Raw genomic sequence first — 20,826 nt, 5'->3', positions numbered from 1 at the left:
TTTTAGAATGGTGTCACTTTTTGGCATTTTCTGTCATATAGACCCCTCAAAGTCACTTCAAGTGTGAGGTGGTCCCTAAAAAAAATGGTTTTGCAAATTTTGTTGCAAAAATGAAAAATCGCTGGTCAACTTTTAACCCTTATAACTCCCTAACAAAAAAAAATTATGTTTCCAAAATTGTGCTGATGTAAAGCAGACATGTGGGAAATGTTGTTTATTAACTATATTATGTGATATATCTCTCTAATTTGAGGGCAGAAAAATGAAAAATTTGAAAATTGCTAAATTTTCATAATTTTCGACAAATTTCTGTTTTTTTCACAATTAAATGCAAGTCATATCGAAGAAGTTTTACCACTATCATAAAATACAATATGTCACGAGAAAACAATGTCAGAATCACCAGGATCCGTTGAAGCGTTTCAGAGTTATGACCTCATAAAGTGACAGTGGTCAGAATTGTAAAAATTGTCTCTGTCACTTAGGTGAAAACAGGCTTCGAGGTGAAGGGGTTAATTTAACCAAAATCAGGGAAAAAAAAAAAATATCAGACTTGATAAAGGCTCACTAGTGACACCTCTAGCACAACATTTTACCATTATGGTCGTCCCGAAACAGGAGGATATAAATTGGTAGTAAAATTCTGATGACAGATTACCTTTAAGAAAACACTTGTCGGTGTTTTGTTTTGGTTTGTTTTTTGGGGGGCGTGGGGTATGGTTGTGCACAAGAAGATCAAAAATGATAAAATTGCTAAAAAAAAGTAAATTCCGGCTGTGATTAAGTCAGCACAGCTGTATGTATGGGGCTACAGACAGGTCATGGTGCCCGAGCTCACCCGTCCTTTGCTGCAAGCATCAGTACTGGGCATGTTATGTCAGCATCAGACCCATACAATGAGGCAATGGAAGAAGGGGCCCTGGTTTGAGGGTTCATGTTTTCTTATATCTTATGTGGACTGCCGGGCTCAAGCGTCACTTACTAGGGATGGTGCAGGATGCACTATGGTAAGAAGACAGGCCGGCAGAGTGATGTGCAACATTCAGCTGGGAAACCTCAGATCCCAGCAATGATATGATGTGGATGTGACAGGTACCATCAAACTAAACATTATACAGCAAAAGTAAGTAGCCCCCTTTGCAGTGATGGAATTTCCTAATAGTAGTGGCCTCTTTCAGCAGGATAATGCCCGTACCACGCTGCAAAAACTTCATGTCACGTTGTGACGTCTTCAGTAAGGAAGGGGGGGCCTAAAACTGTCCCTGTAACTGGGACCCTAACTTTCCCTGTCCCGGAGGTACTCTTGAAGGTAGAAGTCTCCAACCTTACTATGCTCCTGTTAAACTCTGTTCTGTCTCCTCCTCCACTCTGGGACAGAAATGTAAGGTAAACAGGACACAAAGACCAAACAGGGATAACAGGCTAGGTTCAGATTGCGTTAGTGCAATCCGTTTAGCGCTAGCGGATTGCGCTAACGCAATGTCTTTTTCGGGGCCGCGTTTAGGGGTCGCGTTAACGTCCCCGCTCTCGCAGATCCCCGATCTGCGAGAGCGGGGAACGGACCTCTGGCGCGCCGCGAACGCTGCAAGCAGCGTCCGAGGCGCGCTACAAAAGACCGGCACATCGCTAGCGCGTGCCGAAAATGACACGCGCTAGCAATGCGCTTTAACATTGCCGGCAATGGGAGCGCTAACGGACGCGGTGCACGGCGTTAATTTCGCCGTGCAACGCTGTCCGTTAGCGCTCTCCCATTAACGCAATGGGAACCTAGCCTAAGCAACAGAAATACAAACACTCACCAAAAGTAAAGAGGCATATAGGAAAGAATAGGAATGTACCAACCAAATGGGAATAGGACAATGAGGAAAGCATACACCCAAAAACAGCATGCAACAATCTCCAGCAGCAACAACGATCTACAACTCAGCACAGAGTCTACAAGGAGCTAGGAAGGAAAGATTTCACTGGCAATGCAGAGAAGGTCTGGCCAGGTTTAACAGGGAGAGGCAATGACCAGATCAGAAGCAGCTGAAAATGGAGCTTGCAAGTTTCTGACCAACATAGAAAAAGTTGTTAACCTCTTCAGCACCAAATTAATTTAACATGGGACACAAATACACAGGCTAAATGGAAGATCTGCGATTCACAATACGTAGTGATCTTCTAACCCTAAATCTCCCAGGAGGACTTGACAGGTACATGACAAAAGTTCAAAGTGATGACTTGGGCTCCAAACTTCCCGGATGTCAATCAGATTGGGTGTTTGGGACGTGCAGGAAAAAACGAGTCTGATCCATGGAGCCCGAACCTCACAACTTTAAGGGTAGGGGTAGTTGACATCAGATTAGCCACCTGCTGGAACACGTGCCCCGATCTCCAGATGTGACGTCACCTGCTCCGCTTGCTTCTCAATTCGACAGTGAACGGAGCAGAACGAACCCAATCTGCTGATAATATCTTGGTGCCAGATGCCAGCCATGTTTTTCTTACGTTATACAGCTATGTTTATTGACCTTTCGCCAAAAATCATGTTGTGCAAGTACTGCTCCTTTGTAAGAGAACACACATATATGAATGAATAAAAAATATACTTTATTTACAGGGTGGCACAAAACATTTCACAGTTCACTAGCAAAAATCTTCTTCCGGAGGTAGTTAATCCACGTTTCCTTTGTTCCAAGGTCCATTGAATTCCATTCAAAACTAGGGATCTGTAATAGAGAACTAACATGTAACTGCGGGAAGTCATCTATAGAAATTGTCTCAGAGAAAATTATATATATATATATATAGTGCCTTGCTAAAGTATTCGGCCCCCTGGAACTTTTCAACCTTTTCCCACATATCATGCTTCAAACATGATTTGAAGCATATGTGGGAAAAGGTTGAAAAGGGGCCTGAATACTTTCGCAAGGCACTATATATATATATATATATATATATATATATATATATACAGTATAAAACACACAGACTGACATAGGAGAAGATACTATTATACAGACATGAGGAACCCATCATGATTAGTGTTGAGCATTCCGATACCGGGATTCCGATACTTGCCGCGTATCGGATACCGGAATCGGAAGTTCCAAGATTCAAAATGCAGAAATTCAGCCAATGAGAATGATTCCAAGTGTGGGCACATCCTGTTTAGCATGGAGGGCATGAAACTACTGGCAAGGCTGTGATTGGCTGCTGAAATGATGTCATGATGCAGTTTAAAAGTCGCTGGCGCCATTTTGCGATCACTCTGCTGTGAATTCAGTTAGTGACAGGACGCTGTTTGCTGACTGAGGGACAGTTTAGAGATAGCGATTTGCTTCTTTGTGCTTTCCAAAGGCTAATTTAGCAACCGCTGTGTTCACCTACTATTCACCTTGCTTTTGCCTTGTAGCGCTGTTTTCACAGCGATCTGCAAGGTCTGTGTGTGTGTGTGTGTGTGTGTGTGTGTGTGTGTGTGTGTGTGAGTGCAGCCCACTCTCTAGTCTGAGTGCAGCCACATAGGCCATCCATAGCTGGTTGTATTCAGTTCAGGGAGGGTGGTTCATTGCCTCATACTGTTCTTTTTTTTTTTTTTTTTTTTTCAAGTAGTGTAGTCTGCTGCTAATTTATTCAAAAAAATCCTATTAGTGTCTTTCCACCCGTCTCCAGCTAATTTGTGGAAAAACACTACATAGGATAAAGTAGAGGAGGGTTTTTGGGCCTTGCAGCGCCGTTTACGGCTGTCTGCACTGTCTCCGTGTGATTGCAGCTCGCCCTGTAGTCTGTGAGCAGCCATAGCCTGGTTGTCTCCAGCTCAGGGTTGTTCACTGCGTCATACCGCCAAATCAATTTTCATTTTGTTTTAAGTAGTGCAGGCTGCTGCACATTTTTTCAAAAAATTCCTTTTAGTGTCTTTCCACCCTTCTCCAGCTAATTTGTGGAAAAACACTACATAGGATAACGTAGAGGAGGGTTTTTGGGCCTTGCAGCGCCGTTTACGGCTGTCTGCACGGTCTCCGTGTGACTGCAGCTCGCCCTGTAGTCTGTGAGCAGCCATAGCCTGGTTGTCTCCAGCTCAGGGTTCTTCACTGCGTCATACCGCCAAATCAATTTTCATTTTGTTTTAAGTAGTGCAGGCTGCTGCACATTTTTTCCAAAAAATCCTATTAGTGTCTTTCCACCCGTCTCCAGCTAACTTGTGGAAAAACACTACATAGGATAACGTAGAGGAGGGTTTTTGGGCCTTGCAGCGCCGTTTACGTCTGTCTGCACGGTCTCCGTGTGACTGCAGCTCTATCTGTTGTCAGTTCAGCCCCCAAAAAAGAAATAAATAATAAAGTTCACCAAACACACCAGTTACACCACTTTACATTTGTGTAGGCCACATTAGCTCATATTAAAGTCTAGTCCACACTTTAGAAAATTAGTGTTTCTTATACCTGTTAGGAGGAGTTGCTCAGGAATAAGCACACAAATCCGTTAGTACTTTTCTGCTTATCTTTATCAGTCAACCAAGATGAAGAAGGCAGTGAGTAAGGCACGTGGGCGTGGGAGCCGGCGCGGAGCAGGGAGGGGACGTGGGGATTCTGTGCCTGCTGCGGGCACCGGTGACTCATCAGCACCCACCTTCACCAGGCAACAGTCATTCATGCGCAGCTTTGTGTCAGAGCGCCGTACACCGCTGCTGCGTGAAGAACAAATTGAAGCTGTTGTCGGATGGATGGCAGCTAATGCATCAACTTCCATTAGTGCCACATCCTCTCAGACAGAGAGCACTGGAGAGCAGCCATCTGTCTCTTCACCACCTGCCAAATTGCCCAGGCAGACAGAGAGCCCAGGACAGGAGCCGTCTCTACTTCTGTTCTCTGAATCTCTTGGCTTGGAAACAGGGGGCCAGCCAAGCAGCATTGGAGAAATGGAAGAAGAGGCAGGGTGCAGTGATGCCCAACAGCTTTTTCTGTCTTCCTCTGAAGAGGCGGGTGGGCCAGTGGCTCCGGTCACCACATCGCAGGCCGCATCAGCTGATGATGACACTCAGGTGCCACTTACTGGTGCGTGCTCTGCTGCTGAGACTACCCAGGAGGAGCAGTTGGGGGCAGAGGGTAGTGTAGATGATGAGGTCCTTGACCCATCTTGGCGTGAGGGACAGGAAGGTGGTGGGAGCAGCTCTGAGGAAGAGATTCCCCGTACGGCCCAAAGAGGGAGAGGGAGGGGGAAGACTGCGGATCCTGCAGCCTCCGCTTTGGCACCCGTTAGGAGCATGTCTCTTCCAAAAGCAAAAAAGGGCGCTCCCAAGACTTGCAGTGCCTGGTCCTTTTTTGACACAGTTGCAGATGACATTTGCTATGTCAGATGCAAGGTGTGTCATCAAAAAGTCAAAAGAGGTCGAAATGTCAGCAACCTCAATACCTCCAACATGTGGAAACATGTGCGCAACAGGCACCCGGCGGAGTTAGAAAAACACACTGAAGAGGTAGGCCAACCAACAGCGGCAGCTACCACCTCTTCAGCTCGTGTTGCCTCTTCCTCTAGCTCACACGCAGCTGGTTCGGCTTCCTCCCAGGATCGCCGTGGAAGAACCTCTGGCCCTGTTGTCCAGAGACCCGCTGTAATTCCACCCGCAGCACCACTTTCCCAGTCATCCACACACTCCCAGCCCAGTCTACAGCCATCGGTAGTACAGGCATGGGAGAAAAGGCGGCCTTTCTCGTCAAACCACCCACGAGCACAGGCTCTGACTGCAGGCATTGCCAAACTTCTGTCACTGGAAATGCTGTCATTCAGGCTGGTGGAGACTGACAGCTTCCGTGACTTGATGTCATTGGCAGTCCCACAGTACAATGTGCCCAGCCGCTTTTACTTCAGCAGGCAAGCCGTCCCTGCCCTGCACAAGCATGTGGAGGGACACATAAAACACGCGCTACTGAACGCCGTCAGTAGCAAGGTCCACCTCACCACCGATGCGTGGACCAGTCAACATGGACAGGGGCGATACCTTTCCCTCACTGCCCATTGGGTTAATGTCGTTGAGCCGGGTACAGACCGTGCGAGTGGCGCAGGACGTGTCCTGCCCACTCCAAGGATTGCAGGAATCCATTCTGTACGCATTGACTCCTCCTCTTACACCAGTTCCTCAGAATCATCGCTGCAGGAGCCGTCACAGTCCACCTCCACATGGACCCGTGATGAACGTGTACCTGTTACGACCGACATGAGCACAGCCGTGGCCAAACGTCAACAGGCCGTCTTGAAATTAATTTTTTTGGGGAATCGTAGCCACACAGCGCAGGAGCTCTGGAATGCCATCAAGCAGGAGAGCGATGTGTGGTTTGTGCCAGCGAATATCCAGCCAGGCATGGTAGTGTGTGATAATGGCCGAAATCTGGTGGCAGCTCTGGGCCTCGGCAACCTCACTCACATCCCATGTCTGGCACATGTGCTCAATTTGGTCGTGCAGAGCTTTTTGAGGGACTATCCGGATCTTGATGCACTGCTGCACAAGGTCCGCCTAGAGTGTGCTCACTTGCGGCGTTCCAGCACGGCAAAAGCGCGCATTGCGGCTCTGCAGCGCCGACACCGCCTGCCGGAACATCGCATCATATGTGACCTACCTACCAGGTGGAATTCCACGTTACATATGTTGGAGCGGTTGTGTGAGCAGCAGCAAGCTGTAATGGAGTACCAGCTGCTTCAGGCGCAAAGAAGTCGCAGTCAGCGCCGTACAGACTTCACAACCACAGAGTGGGCCACTATGAATGACGTCTGCCAGGTTTTGCGTCCCTTTGATTATTCCACGCGGATGGCGAGTGCAGATGATGCACTAGTCAGCATGACTGTCCCCCTTATCTGCCTGCTTGAAAAATCACTGCAAGCGCTAAGGGATGATGTTGTGGAAGAGGTGGAGGATGAGGATTCACCATTTCCATCATCTTCTGGACAGTCAGCGCCACGTGGTTCCTCACAAATGCGTAGGCAGGGGACAGTTTGTGAGGAGGATGAGGAGGAGTCAATGGAGGAGGAAGACATCCGTCCAGAGGAGGGAGTTACCGAATTATCCAGTACTCAGTGTGTACAGCGAGGGTGGGGTGATGACGAGCGGGCAGAGATCACGCCTCCAGCAGGGGACAGCGTTTCTTGGGCAGTTGGCAGTCTGCAGCACATGGTGGATTACATGCTGCAGTGCCTGAGAAACGACCGCCGCATCGCCCACATTCTCAACATGTCTGATTATTGGGTGTTCACCCTCCTCGATCCTCGCTACCGGGACAACGTAGAAAGCCTCATCACACCGTTGAACCGGGAGCGAAAAATGCGGGAGTACCAAGACACACTGGTCAATTCCATCATCTTCTCCATTCCAACTGAGAGAAGTGCTGCTAGTGCATTCCAAAGCAGCTCAGTGCGTCCAGGCAGTGGTGGAGGCTCTGCACAAAGAGGGAGCAGAAGCAGTGCCTCTGCCCAAGGCAAGACCAGTATGGCCCAACTGTGGCACAGTTTTCTGTGCCCGCCACAAAAGTCTACACCATCACAGACGGCTCCAGTCAGCAGGAGGCAACGGTTCCGTCAGATGGTGACAGACTACATGTCTTGCCCTCTTGCTGTACTCCCAGACGGCTCTTCCCCTTTCAAGTTTTGGGTCTCAAAGCTGGATACATGGCCAGAGCTAAGCCAGTATGCATTGGAGGTGCTGTCTTGCCCTGCGGCCAGTGTATTATCGGAACGTGTCTTTAGTGCTGCAGGTGGTGTACTAACTGACCGTCGCATGCGACTATCCTCCGATAACGTTGACCCGCTTACTTTCCTGAAAATGAACAAGGCCTGGATCTCGCAGGAATTTGCCACTCCTCCTCCTGATTAAATAATTAGGTCACTGTATACGTTATCCAGGTCTCCTGTTGTGTTCATCTTTCTACCACCTGAACTTAAATTCCTGGGCTCCAACACCGCCAGTTGAGGCTCAGAAGTGCCGTCTGCACAGTCAAAACATACGACCCAGTGTTATTGGGTTTCAGTAACGTCAGCTGATCCCCAGCTGTGTAGCCGGCAATGTGTCATGCGACCGCCACGCTGACACAACAACTGAAATGTAAGGGAATCTGTCCCCCCCCCCAAGGCGTTTGTTACTGAAAGAGCCACCTTGTGCAGCAGTAATGCTGCACAAGGAAAAAGGTAGCTATTTTGGTTTTGCTCCTTGCACACGCAAAACTTAACACTTATTAAATGTGTTCACTGATACCGTAAAACCGTCCCGGAGGTGGGACTTTCCTTCGTAATATGACGCAGCACAGCCGTCATTCCTACCCCCCCGGCGCCGCGCCCCGGCTCATCAGCGTTGTTTGATTCCGTCCCGGAGCCTGCGCTGTTATGTTATCCCGTGGCCAGGCACACTTAGCGCTGCCCGTCTTCTGGCATCATTTGGTGTCAGGCTGGCTGCGCCTGTGCGGCCGCGCTGGCCGAGAGCCCGCCTCGCAGTGTCTTCTGATTTAATCCCACTGGGGGCCTGGGATCCATGGACATGCGCAGTGCATATCTGAACCTCCACCTCTCACTCATCTCCCTATGGCTTCTTCAGACTGTTCGGTGTCAGCTGGTCCCTAATAGCATGCCACGGCCGTGACACCGCACAGTCTTAAGAAGCCGTAGGGAGGGGAGTGAGAGGCGAGGATATGCACTGCGCATGGCCATGGATCCCAGGCCCCCAGTGGGATTAAATCAGAAGACACTGCGAGGCGGGCTCTCAGCCAGCGCGGCCGCACAGGCGCAGGCAGCCTGACACCAAATGATGTCAGAAGATGGGCAGCGCTAAGTGTGCCTGGCCACGGGATAACATAACAGCGCAGGCTCCGGGACGGAATCAAACAACGCTGAGGAGCCGGGGCACGGCGCCGGGGGGTAGGAATGACGGCTGTGCTGCGTCATATTACGAAGGAAAGTCCCACCTCCGGGACGGTTTCACGGTTTCAGGGGACACATTTTATAAGTGTTTAGTTCTGTGTTTGCAAGGAGCATGATGAAAAGAGCCACCTTTTCCTTTTGCATCTTTTGTGCTGCACAAGCTGGCTCTTTCAGCTACAAACGCCTTGGGGGGGGGTTAAAGGTTCCCTTTCGACTTTCTCAGGCTTCGGCCTACATTGTGTTCCTCTGCTTTTCCACCTGCCCCTGGGCTCCAACACCGCCAGTTGCCGTCCAGAAGTGCTGTACGCACAGTCAACAGTCCATCCTCTGTTATTGGGGTTCAGTAACGTCAGCTGTTCCCCTGCTGTGTGTGTGGCAATCCCTCCTACCTCCTCCTACCTCCTCCTCCTCCACCTGTCCCTGGGCTCCAACACCGCCAGTTGCCGTCCAGAAGTGCTGTACGCACAGTCAACAGTCCCTCCTCTGTTATTGGGGTTCAGTAACGTCAGATGTTCCCCTGCTGTGTGTGTGGCAATCCCTCCTACCTCCTCCTACCTCCTCCTCCTCCACCTGTCCCTGGGCTCCAACACCGCCAGTTGCCGTCCAGAAGTGCTGTACGCACAGTCAACAGTCCCTCCTCTGTTATTGGGGTTCAGTAACGTCAGCTGTTCCCCTGCTGTGTGTGTGGCAATCCCTCCTACCTCCTCCTACCTCCTCCTCCTCCACCTGTCCCTGGGCTCCAACACCGCCAGTTGCCGTCCAGAAGTGCTGTACGCACAGTCAACAGTCCCTCCTCTGTTATTGGGGTTCAGTAACGTCAGCTGTTCCCCTGCTGTGTGTGTGGAAATCCCTCCTACCTCCTCCACCTCCTCCTCCTCCACCTGTCCCTGGGCTCCAACACCGCCAGTTGCCGTCCAGAAGTGCTGTACGCACAGTCAACAGTCCCTCCTCTGTTATTGGGGTTCAGTAACGTCAGCTGTTCCCCTGCTGTGTGTGTGGCAATCCCTCCTACCTCCTCCTACCTCCTCCTCCTCCACCTGTCCCTGGGCTCCAACACCGCCAGTTGCCGTCCAGAAGTGCTGTACGCACAGTCAACAGTCCCTCCTCTGTTATTGGGGTTCAGTAACGTCAGCTGTTCCCCTGCTGTGTGTGTGGCAATCCCTCCTACCTCCTCCTACCTCCTCCTCCTCCTGTCCCTGGGCTCCAACCCCGCCAGTTGCCGTCCAGAAGTGCTGTACGCACAGTCAACAGTCCCTCCTCTGTTATTGGGGTTCAGTAACGTCAGCTGTTCCCCTGCTGTGTGTGTGGCAATCCCTCCTACCTCCTCCTACCTCCTCCTCCTCCACCTGTCCCTGGGCTCCAACACCGCCAGTTGCCGTCCAGAAGTGCTGTACGCACAGTCAACAGTCCCTCCTCTGTTATTGGGGTTCAGTAACGTCAGCTGTTCCCCTGCTGTGTGTGTGGCAATCCCTCCTACCTCCTCCTACCTCCTCCTCCTCCTCCACCTGTCCCTGGGCTCCAACACCGCCAGTTGCCGTCCAGAAGTGCTGTACGCACAGTCAACAGTCCCTCCTCTGTTATTGGGGTTCAGTAACGTCAGCTGTTCCCCTGCTGTGTGTGTGGAAATCCCTCCTACCTCCTCCACCTCCTCCTCCTCCACCTGTCCCTGGGCTCCAACACCGCCAGTTGCCGTCCAGAAGTGCTGTACGCACAGTCAACAGTCCCTCCTCTGTTATTGGGGTTCAGTAACGTCAGCTGTTCCCCTGCTGTGTGTGTGGCAATCCCTCCTACCTCCTCCTACCTCCTCCTCCTCCACCTGTCCCTGGGCTCCAACACCGCCAGTTGCCGTCCAGAAGTGCTGTACGCACAGTCAACAGTCCCTCCTCTGTTATTGGGGTTCAGTAACGTCAGCTGTTCCCCTGCTGTGTGTGTGGCAATCCCTCCTACCTCCTCCTACCTCCTCCTCCTCCTGTCCCTGGGCTCCAACCCCGCCAGTTGCCGTCCAGAAGTGCTGTACGCACAGTCAACAGTCCCTCCTCTGTTATTGGGGTTCAGTAACGTCAGCTGTTCCCCTGCTGTGTGTGTGGCAATCCCTCCTACCTCCTCCTACCTCCTCCTCCTCCACCTGTCCCTGGGCTCCAACCCCGCCAGTTGCCGTCCAGAAGTGCTGTACGCACAGTCAACAGTCCCTCCTCTGTTATTGGGGTTCAGTAACGTCAGCTGTTCCCCTGCTGTGTGTGTGGCAATCCCTCCTACCTCCTCCTACCTCCTCCTCCTCCACCTGTCCCTGGGCTCCAACACCGCCAGTTGCCGTCCAGAAGTGCTGTACGCACAGTCAACAGTCCCTCCTCTGTTATTGGGGTTCAGTAACGTCAGCTGTTCCCCTGCTGTGTGTGTGGCAATCCCTCCTACCTCCTCCACCTCCTCCACCTGCCCCTGGGCTCCAACACCGCCAGTTGCTGTCCAGAAGTGCTGTACGCACAGTCAACAGTCCCTCCTCTGTTATTGGGGTTCAGTAACGTCAGCTGTTCCCCTGCTGTGTGTGTGGCAATCCCTCCTACCTCCTCCTACCTCCTCCTCCTCCACCTGTCCCTGGGCTCCAACACCGCCAGTTGCCGTCCAGAAGTGCTGTACGCACAGTCAACAGTCCCTCCTCTGTTATTGGGGTTCAGTAACGTCAGCTGTTCCCCTGCTGTGTGTGTGGCAATCCCTCCTACCTCCTCCTACCTCCTCCTCCTCCACCTGTCCCTGGGCTCCAACACCGCCAGTTGCCGTCCAGAAGTGCTGTACGCACAGTCAACAGTCCCTCCTCTGTTATTGGGGTTCAGTAACGTCAGCTGTTCCCCTGCTGTGTGTGTGGCAATCCCTCCTACCTCCTCCTACCTCCTCCTCCTCCACCTGCCCCTGGGCTCCAACACCGCCAGTTGCCGTCCAGAAGTGCTGTACGCACAGTCAACAGTCCCTCCTCTGTTATTGGGGTTCAGTAACGTCAGCTGTTCCCCTGCTGTGTGTGTGGCAATCCCTCCTACCTCCTCCTACCTCCTCCACCTGCCCCTGGGCTCCAACACCGCCAGTTGCCGTCCAGAAGTGCTGTACGCACAGTCAACAGTCCCTCCTCTGTTATTGGGGTTCAGTAACGTCAGCTGTTCCCCTGCTGTGTGTGTGGCAATCCCTCCTACCTCCTCCTACCTCCTCCTCCTTTACCTGCCCCTGGGCTCCAACACCGCCAGTTGCCGTCCAGAAGTGCTGTACGCACAGTCAACAGTCCCTCCTCTGTTATTGGGGTTCAGTAACGTCAGCTCTTCCCCTGCTGTGTGTGTGGCAATCCCTCCTACCTCCTCCACCTCCTCCTCTTCCACCTGCCCCTGGGCTCCAACACCGCCAGTTGCCGTCCAGAAGTGCTGTACGCACAGTCAACAGTCCATCCTCTGTTATTGGGGTTCAGTAACGTCAGCTGTTCCCCTGCTGTGTGTGTGGCAATCCCTCCTACCTCCTCCTACCTCCTCCTCCTCCACCTGTCCCTGGGCTCCAACACCGCCAGTTGCCGTCCAGAAGTGCTGTACGCACAGTCAACAGTCCCTCCTCTGTTATTGGGGTTCAATAACGTCAGCTGTTCCCCTGCTGTGTGTGTGGCAATCCCTCCTACCTCCTCCTACCTCCTCCTCCTCCACCTGTCCCTGGGCTCCAACACCGCCAGTTGCCGTCCAGAAGTGCTGTACGCACAGTCAACAGTCCCTCCTCTGTTATTGGGGTTCAGTAACGTCAGCTGTTCCCCTGCTGTGTGTGTGGCAATCCCTCCTACCTCCTCCTACCTCCTCCTCCTCCACCTGTCCCTGGGCTCCAACACCGCCAGTTGCCGTCCAGAAGTGCTGTACGCACAGAGCCAAACACCTCGCCAATGTGTTAGTGGGGTTCAGCACCGCCAGCTGTTCCCCTGCTGTGTATACGGCAACGTGTACTGCGACCGCCACGCAGGCACAACTAGTTAAATTTAAGGGAACCTGCCCCCCCCCCCAGGCGTTTGTTACTGAAGGAGCCACCTTGTGCAGCAGTAATGATGCAAAGGGAAAAAGTGCCTCTTTTCGTGGTGCTCCTTGCACATGCTGAACCTAACACTTATGAAATGTGTCCTCACACAGCGTTAAACCGTCCGGTAGGTGGAACTTTCCTTTGTCGTGTGACGCAGCACAGCCATCATTTTTACCCCCTTGGCGCCGTGCGCCGACTCCTCAGCGTTGTTTGAATCTGTCCCGGAGCCTGCGCTGTTAGGTTAGCCCTTGGCCATGCACACATGTTGCGCTGCCCGTCTTCTGACATCATTTGGTGTCAGGCTGGCTGCGCCTGTGCGGGTGCGCTGGCCGAGATCCCGCCTCGCAGTGTCGTCTAATGTAATCCCACCGCGGGCCTGTGATCCGTGCCCATGCGCAGTGCATATCCTCGCCTCTCACTCCCCTCCCTACGGCTTCTTCAGACTGTGCGATGTCAGCTGATCCCTAATAGCATGCCACGGCCGTGACACCGCACAGTCTGAAAAAGCCGTAGGGAGGGGAGTGAGAGGCGAGGATATGCACTGCGCATGGGCACGGATCACAGGCCCGCGGTGGGATTACATTAGACGACACTGCGAGGCGGGATCTCGGCCAGCGCACCCGCACAGGCGCAGCCAGCCTGACACCAAATGATGTCAGAAGACGGGCAGCGCAACATGTGTGCATGGCCAAGGGCTAACCTAACAGCGCAGGCTCCGGGACAGATTCAAACAACGCTGAGGAGGCGGCGCACGGCGCCAAGGGGGTAAAAATGATGGCTGTGCTGCGTCACACGACAAAGGAAAGTTCCACCTACCGGACGGTTTAACGCTGTGAGGGGACACATTTCATAACTGTTAGGTTCCGCATGTGCAAGGACCATAATTAAAAGAGCTAAGTTTACCTTTTCCAGCATTAGTGCTGTACACAATGGCTCTTTCAGCTACAAACGCCTGGGGGGGGGGGGTTAAAGGTTTCCTTTCAACTTGCTCGAGTGCAGGCTTCGGCCTACACTCTGCTCCCCCTGCTCCTCCTGCTGACCCTGGGCTCTAACACCGCCAGTTTTGGCCCAGATGTGCTAGCTGCACAGAGAAAAACACCAGCCAATGTGTCAGTGGGGTTCAGCACCGCCAGCTGTTCCCCTGCTGTGTAGCCGGCAACGTGTCCTGCGACCGCCACGCAGACACAAGAACTGAAATTGAAGGGAACCTGTCCCCCCTCCCCCAGGTGTTTCTATGTTTTACAGCTACCTTGAACAGCAGTAATGCTGCATGTGTTCAAGGTGGCTCAGAAACTTATTCTCCTTGCCCATGTTGAAGTGAACACGTCTAAAAATGAGTCCTCTGCGACCATTAAAACGTCCCTCAGGTGTGATTTTCCTTTGTATTGACACACGCAACAAGCTCCTTGGTAGCGCTGCCCGTCTTCTGGCATCATTGTTTGGCTGGCTGCGCCTCTGCGGCCGCCTTGCCCCACACAACGCCCCTCGGTGTCTTATTTATTTGTACTGCGAGGGTGTGATTGATGGGCATGAACGGTGCATTTCTTCGCCTGTCCCTCATCTCCTTCCGCCTTCTTCGGACTGTGCGTCTTCATGGCCGTGGCATGCGATAAGGGATCAGCTGACGCCGCATAGTCTGAAGCGGGTGTAAGAACCCAAGCGAGAGGCGAACATATGTACTGCGCCAGGCCATGAATCCCAGCCCTGCAGTGTTTTAACAATGTTAAGACACTGGGGGGCTGGGATTCATGGTCATCGCAAACCGCAACAGCCGACATAACATGATGTCAGAGGATGGTCAGCGCTAACAGCGGAAGGCCAAGGGATAACACAAAAGCGCAGACTCCTGTGCAACAAATAACGATGCTCAGGAGGCCGCGCAAAGCACCAAGGTGGCATTTTTGCCAGCTGTACTGCGTCTCTTTACGAAGAGAACTCACGCCTCCAACACAGTTTGACTGTATAAAGGGCTAAATGTTATACGTGTTTCATTCAGCGTGTGCAAGGAGCAAAATTAAAAGAGCAACCTTTGACTTGTGCAGCACTACTGCTGCATAAGCTGTGGCTCTTCTACTTTGTAACCCCTGAGGGGGGGTTAAAGGTTACCTTTGAAATTGGTTCAATTAGGCTTCGGCCTACACTCTGCTCCCCCTGCAGAGCCCGGGCTCCAACACCGCCAGTTGGGGCCCGGTACTGCTAGCTGCACAGAGAAAAACACCAGCCAATGTGTCAGTGGGGTTCAGCACCGCCAGCTGTTCCCCTGCTGTGCAGCCGGCAACGTGTCCTGCAACTGCCACGCAGGCACAACAGACCCAAAGCTGCCGCCAGTGCAGGCTTCGGCCTACACTCTGCTCCATCTCCTCCTCCTGCTGACCCCGGGCTCTAACACCGCCAGTTGGGGCTCGGTACTGCTAGCTGCACAGAGAAAAACACCAGCCAATGTGTCAGTGGGGTTCAGCACCGCCAGCTGTTCCCCTGCTGTGCAGCCGGCATCGTGTCCTGCAAAAGCCACGCAGACACCAGAACTGAAATTGAAGGGAACCTGTCCCCCCTCCCCCAGGCGTTTTTACGTTATCCAGCCACCTTGTACAGCGGTAATGCTGCATGTGTGCAAGGTGGCTCATAAACGTATTCTCCTCGCACATGTGGAACTGAAAACACGTCTGAAATGTGTCCTCTGTGTGACCATTTAACCGTCCCGGTGGTGTGACTTTCCTTTGTAATGACACGCTGCAACCCCCTTGGTAGCGCTGCCCATCTTCTGGCATCATTGTTTGGCTGGGTGCGCCTCTGCGGCCGCCCTGACCCACACAACGCCCCTCGGTGTCTTATTTATTGGGACTGCGAGGGTGTGATTGATGGGCATGATCGGTGCATCAGTTCGCCTGTCCCTCATCTCCTTCCGCCTTCTTCGGACTGTGCGGCTTCATGGCCGTGGCATGCGATAAGGGATCAGATGACGCCGCACAGTCTGAAGCGGGTGTAAGGACCCGAGTGTGAGAGGCGAACATATGTGCTGCGCCAGGCCCTGAATCCCAGCCCCGCAGTGTTTTAACAATGTTAAGACACTGCGGGGCTGGGATTCAGGGCCATCGCGAAACGCACCGGCCGACAGTAAATGATGTCAGAAGATGGGCAGCGCTAACAGCGCTAGGCCAGGGGATAACACGACAGCGCAGACTCCTGTACAGCAAATAACAACGCTCAGGAGGCTGCACCCAGCACCAAGGTGGGATTCTTGACATCTGTGCTGCGTCTCATTACAAAGGGAACTCGCGCCTCCAACACAGTTTGACTGTATAAAGGGCTAAATGTTATACGTGTTTCATTCAGCGTGTGCAAGGAGAAAAATTAAAAGAGCAACCTTTGACTTGTGCAGCACTACTGCTGCATAAGCTGTGGCTCTTCTACTTTGTAACACCTGAGGGGGGGTTAAAGGTTACCTTTGAAATTGGTTCAATTAGGCTTCGGCCTACACTCTGCTCCCCCTGCAGAGCCCGGGCTCCAACACCGCCAGTTGGGGCCCGGTACTGCTAGCTGCACAGAGAAAAACACCAGCCAATGTGTCAGTGGGGTTCAGCACCGCCAGCTGTTCCCCTGCTGTGCAGCCGGCAACGTGTCCTGCAACTGCCACGCAGGCACAACAGACCCAAAGCTGCCGCCAGTGCAGGCTTCGGCCTACACTCTGCTCCATCTCCTCCTCCTGCTGACCCCGGGCTCTAACACCGCCAGTTGGGGCCCGGTAATGCTAGCTGCACAGAGAAAAACACCAGCCAATGTGTCAGTGGGGTTCAGCACCGCCAGCTGTTCCCCTGCTGTGCAGCCGGCATCTTGTCCTGCAAAAGCCACGCAGACACTTGCTCTTGTACCTTCTGCTCACCATCCTGGTTCCAGTACCGTCAGCTGGTTCCGGGCAGAGCCTTTGGCTTAGGTGCCTCCCTCTGGGTATCCGAGTTCCACCAACGTCAGGTGGTCCTTGGTAGTGCTTTCAGGCACGGGTACCTCCTGCTTAGTAACCGGGTTCCAGTAACGTCAGCTGGTCCTCGGTAGTTCCATTGGCTCTTGGACCTTCGGGTAGCCATCCGAGTTCCAGTTCCATCAGCTGGTTCTCGGCATTTTCTCAGCCTTCTTGTACCTTCTGCTACATTTCCAAGTTCAAGAGACTAAACACGATGACCCGGAAGACCACCCCTAAGATGACGACGACACCAGAGACGACAACCACCGTGATGACGACGACCCTGGAGACGATGACCCTGAAGACCACCCCGATGACGACGACCCCGGAGACGACGACCCTGAAGACCACCCCGATGACGACGACCCCGGAGACGACGACCCTGGAGACGACGACGACGACCTGGAAGACCGACAAGCAGAAGAACAAGAGGCTGCAGAACAAAGAGCAGAAGAACATTAAGCATAACACTAAATATCAGAGCAAAAAATATTATCTAAATTATAAGCAGAAGAAGACTAAGCAGTGTATGGGGGTGAGTCCGTTCCTCCTCGTGGTGCCCCTGGATAAAGCCTGATGCTGCAGGCCAAACTGAACGCGGACAAATGTAACTGTTTTGTGACAGGCAGAACGGAAGGTGTAATCTTCAAACTTTTATAGATAACAACTACGGGAATGCCTGTCACAAATAAGAATATGATGAAGAAGTAGAATATGATGAAGACAATAGTAAAATAAAAAGAATATGAACAATGTAACCAAAAAAATAATAGGTAGAAGATGAAGAAGAAGATGAATAAGGTGAAGAAGTTGATGTCAAAGAAGCTGATGATGAGGATAATGAAGAAGAAAGCGTGGGAGAAGTAAAAAAGAAGGTGAAGGGCGTGGAAGTAGTGAAACATCAATATCTGACATAAAAAAAAAAAAAATTAACATAGTCAAATTCTTTCTAACGCCGAACGTCATAAAAAAAAAAAAAATCCTGCTATTCTATTACATTGGGCTAAACCTCTGTGCCTTTAATGTCTCCGCCACGTCCCCCAATACATCCTACATTATTCTTAGTTGTTTTCCTTCATGTAGAATGAACCTACAAGTTTATAAAGGGTTTATTTTAATTCCGATATTTTCGTCCCATTGACTTGCATTGGGATCGGGTATCGGTATCGGATTGGATCCGATATTTTGACGGTATCGGCCGATACTTTCCGATACCGATACTTTCCGATATCGGAAGGTATCGCTCAACACTAATCATGATATAATATCCTAAAACACAACTCGAATTGTAACCAACCTGAACTACATAGTACCCCAGGATCTCCAAATGTCTCTTCTTCATGGCATTTAAGCCTTTAATCTTGGAAGAGTTTCTGCAAAATGCCACTGGATTAAGAAAGTCAATGGCAACTCTATAAAGATGAAAGAAATAATATGTTAGAGTCCAACAAACAAAATCAAGAGGAATTGAATTCTACTCAAATTTTTCCAAAAAAACATCCATTTGCCCAAACCGCTATTTTTCTGAACCGGAAAAAGCCATTCATTTGTAAAAAAAAAAAAATTATACTGATTTTACTGCTCATCTCTCTAGCTCCTCTGTTCCTCAATGGAGAAACCGCCCTTTTCTCCTCCTCGATTAAGATAGGAGATGACAGTTGGTGCTTTTAAAATTCTATGGAGGGGGGGAGAGGAGCTAGCGGAACACAGACATTCTGCTATATCAGTCTCCATAGAACTTTGTGAGCACTAACTGTCATCTCCTATCTCAGTAACGGGAAAATCTGTATTCACGGAAAACAGATTTTACTTGGAAGTTGAGAATTTTGAGAATGAACGATCAGTTCAGGAGGAGAAAGAAGCAGATTTCTATGATCAGTCATATTACAAAGTTTCTTATTTGCATGTCTTCTATGGAGTTATGTAAGAAAACTTAAAATGAAGGCTATTTTTTAAGAGAATGAGGCTGCGTCGTGATCTAGCACCACATGTCTACACACAGAATCACCGACCTCTGGGCTCCTTGAGGTAGAGACTTGTTATCACACATCTGACTGTCCTGGCCCCACTGGACTTCGGCCACATTGGCGGACAGCTTGTTCTCCTCTATGTAGGCGATAGGCTTTTTATTTTTGCTCAGGATGCACTCGAAGTCTATAGAAAGCAAGCATCAAATGTTAGGAGAATCACAGTCCAACACCTTCCAAAAACCCTCCCTGGGTCCACTCAGCGAGCTCCTGGTGTGTGCAGTGCTCAGGTCACATCAACAGCCAATTAGTGTCATCAACTTGACCAGAGCCGCTGAGCTCACTTATGGTCAACATAATGGCAACAGCGGCAGAGGCTCAATGCTGGACCTGGGGAGGGTGAGCCAGGCACACTTTGTTTGTTTTTAAAACAAACTACAATCAATTGGACACTTGTTTTCAAAAGCCGGAAAAACACTTTAAGGGTATGTGCACACATCCGGAAAGTATGCAGAAATTTCCTGAGAAAATCCTGAGGTTTTCCGCAGGAATTCTGCACGCGTTTTTATCGCGGATTTTTCGCTTTTTTTCCGGAGGTTCCCAATGTAATAATATAGTGGGAAATCCGCTTAAAATCCGCAAAATTAATGAACATGCTGCGTATTTTTCCGCATGCGTTTTTCGCGGAAAAATACGCAACATGTGCACAAAAATTGTGGAAACCATTATAAATGATGGAATGCATATGTATGCGTTTTTTAAGCGTTTTGGTTGCGAAAAAACGTGCAAAAAATCTGCGAATAATCTGGAACGTGTGCACACAGCTTAAAAGGGTTTTTAAAAGTTATCCCCTTTCTATAAAACAGGAGGCAAGTTACTGATCTCTTGGGGGTGTCTGACCGCACTCAGCCATTTCAAGCAGTCTGGTAAAGAATAAAAGGAGTGGGCGACCCCTGCTCAATTACGATTCTGTGCAGAATATTGATTGACTGTATAGACTTTTGTTTTAAAAAATTTTTTATGGCAACAACCGTATGAAGAACTAAACAAATAAAGGAACTGCGGGCTTTTAGACAACGATCACCAGTGGGTCCTCCGCTAAGAAACGTGATATAATATGAAGTAGATGTGTGTGGAAGTCATCCTGTGATATCATATACTAAAATGCAACTCAAACTGTCCCCACCCTGAATTACATCCCCCCAGGATCTCCCATTGCCTCATATGTCAGTGTTTTGCTTGTGGCTGTGTTGCTTTTATTTGCACAAAAGTTATTAAACAGTCACAATATTTGATGAATTTTGACATATCTTTAAATTATAACATTTCTTTCCAGAGCAGAGCGGCGTTTGTGATTTCTTAGTGCAGCAAAATATATATTTTTTTACATTTCACAATCTTACCTACTGTGTAATAATATGGAGTAGTCACAAACATCTTGGCATAATTAACTCCCCCAAAGAGATCTCCGAGAAATAAGTGGATTTGATGGTATATGGATCTCTTACTGTTACCTTCTGAGCAAAAAAAGAAAACAAACAAAAAACAACTTTTTAATATTCTAAGGATTATTCCTTATTGCATATCCATAAATCGCACAATATACTTTTGCAGTGGAGAATATTAAAGGGATTGTTCACTTTCAGAAAAGTGGACCCCAAACACTCTAAAATAACAAACAGAGCAGGTACATGTCCTCCCCGGTTTCAGTGCCGGTTCCCTCTCGCTGCTCCGGTCTCAGTTTGGGCTGCAGAGATGACGTTATGTCCGACAGCCCAAATCACCGCTGTAGTCAATCACTAAGGCTGGTTTCACACTTGCGTTTTGATCTGCAGCGTTTTAAAAAAAAAACGTGTGTGGTGAAAAAACGCATGTAAATGCGGCAAAACACCACGTTTTTTAGACGCATGCGTTTTTGCATGCAGAAAAAAAAACGTGGTGTTTTGCGGCATTTACATGCGTTTTTTCCTGCGTTTGCGTTTTTTAAACGCA

The 20,826-nt window shown here is 50.5% G+C and overlaps 1 protein-coding gene across 1 annotated transcript in view; it reads right to left on the bottom strand.

Annotated features, from left to right (window-relative positions):
• Window positions 1-2,571: 2,571 nt before the first annotated feature.
• Window positions 2,572-20,826, bottom strand: part of LOC143786285 (FAST kinase domain-containing protein 1, mitochondrial-like) — a 35,566-nt gene continuing 17,311 nt past the window's right edge. Inside the window, exons 12-15 of the mRNA XM_077275560.1 lie at window positions 20,238-20,351; window positions 18,880-19,021; window positions 18,165-18,279; window positions 2,572-2,711 (exon numbers count right to left, since the gene is read on the bottom strand). Of these exons, the coding sequence (XP_077131675.1) occupies window positions 2,619-2,711; window positions 18,165-18,279; window positions 18,880-19,021; window positions 20,238-20,351 (464 nt within the window). The 3' untranslated portion in view covers window positions 2,572-2,618. The remainder of the gene's footprint in view (window positions 2,712-18,164; window positions 18,280-18,879; window positions 19,022-20,237; window positions 20,352-20,826) is intronic.

Source organism: Ranitomeya variabilis, chromosome 7, assembly GCF_051348905.1.
Source record: "Ranitomeya variabilis isolate aRanVar5 chromosome 7, aRanVar5.hap1, whole genome shotgun sequence".
Taxonomy (NCBI): Eukaryota; Metazoa; Chordata; class Amphibia; order Anura; family Dendrobatidae; genus Ranitomeya; species Ranitomeya variabilis.
This window is presented reverse-complemented; position numbering and strand designations above follow the sequence as displayed.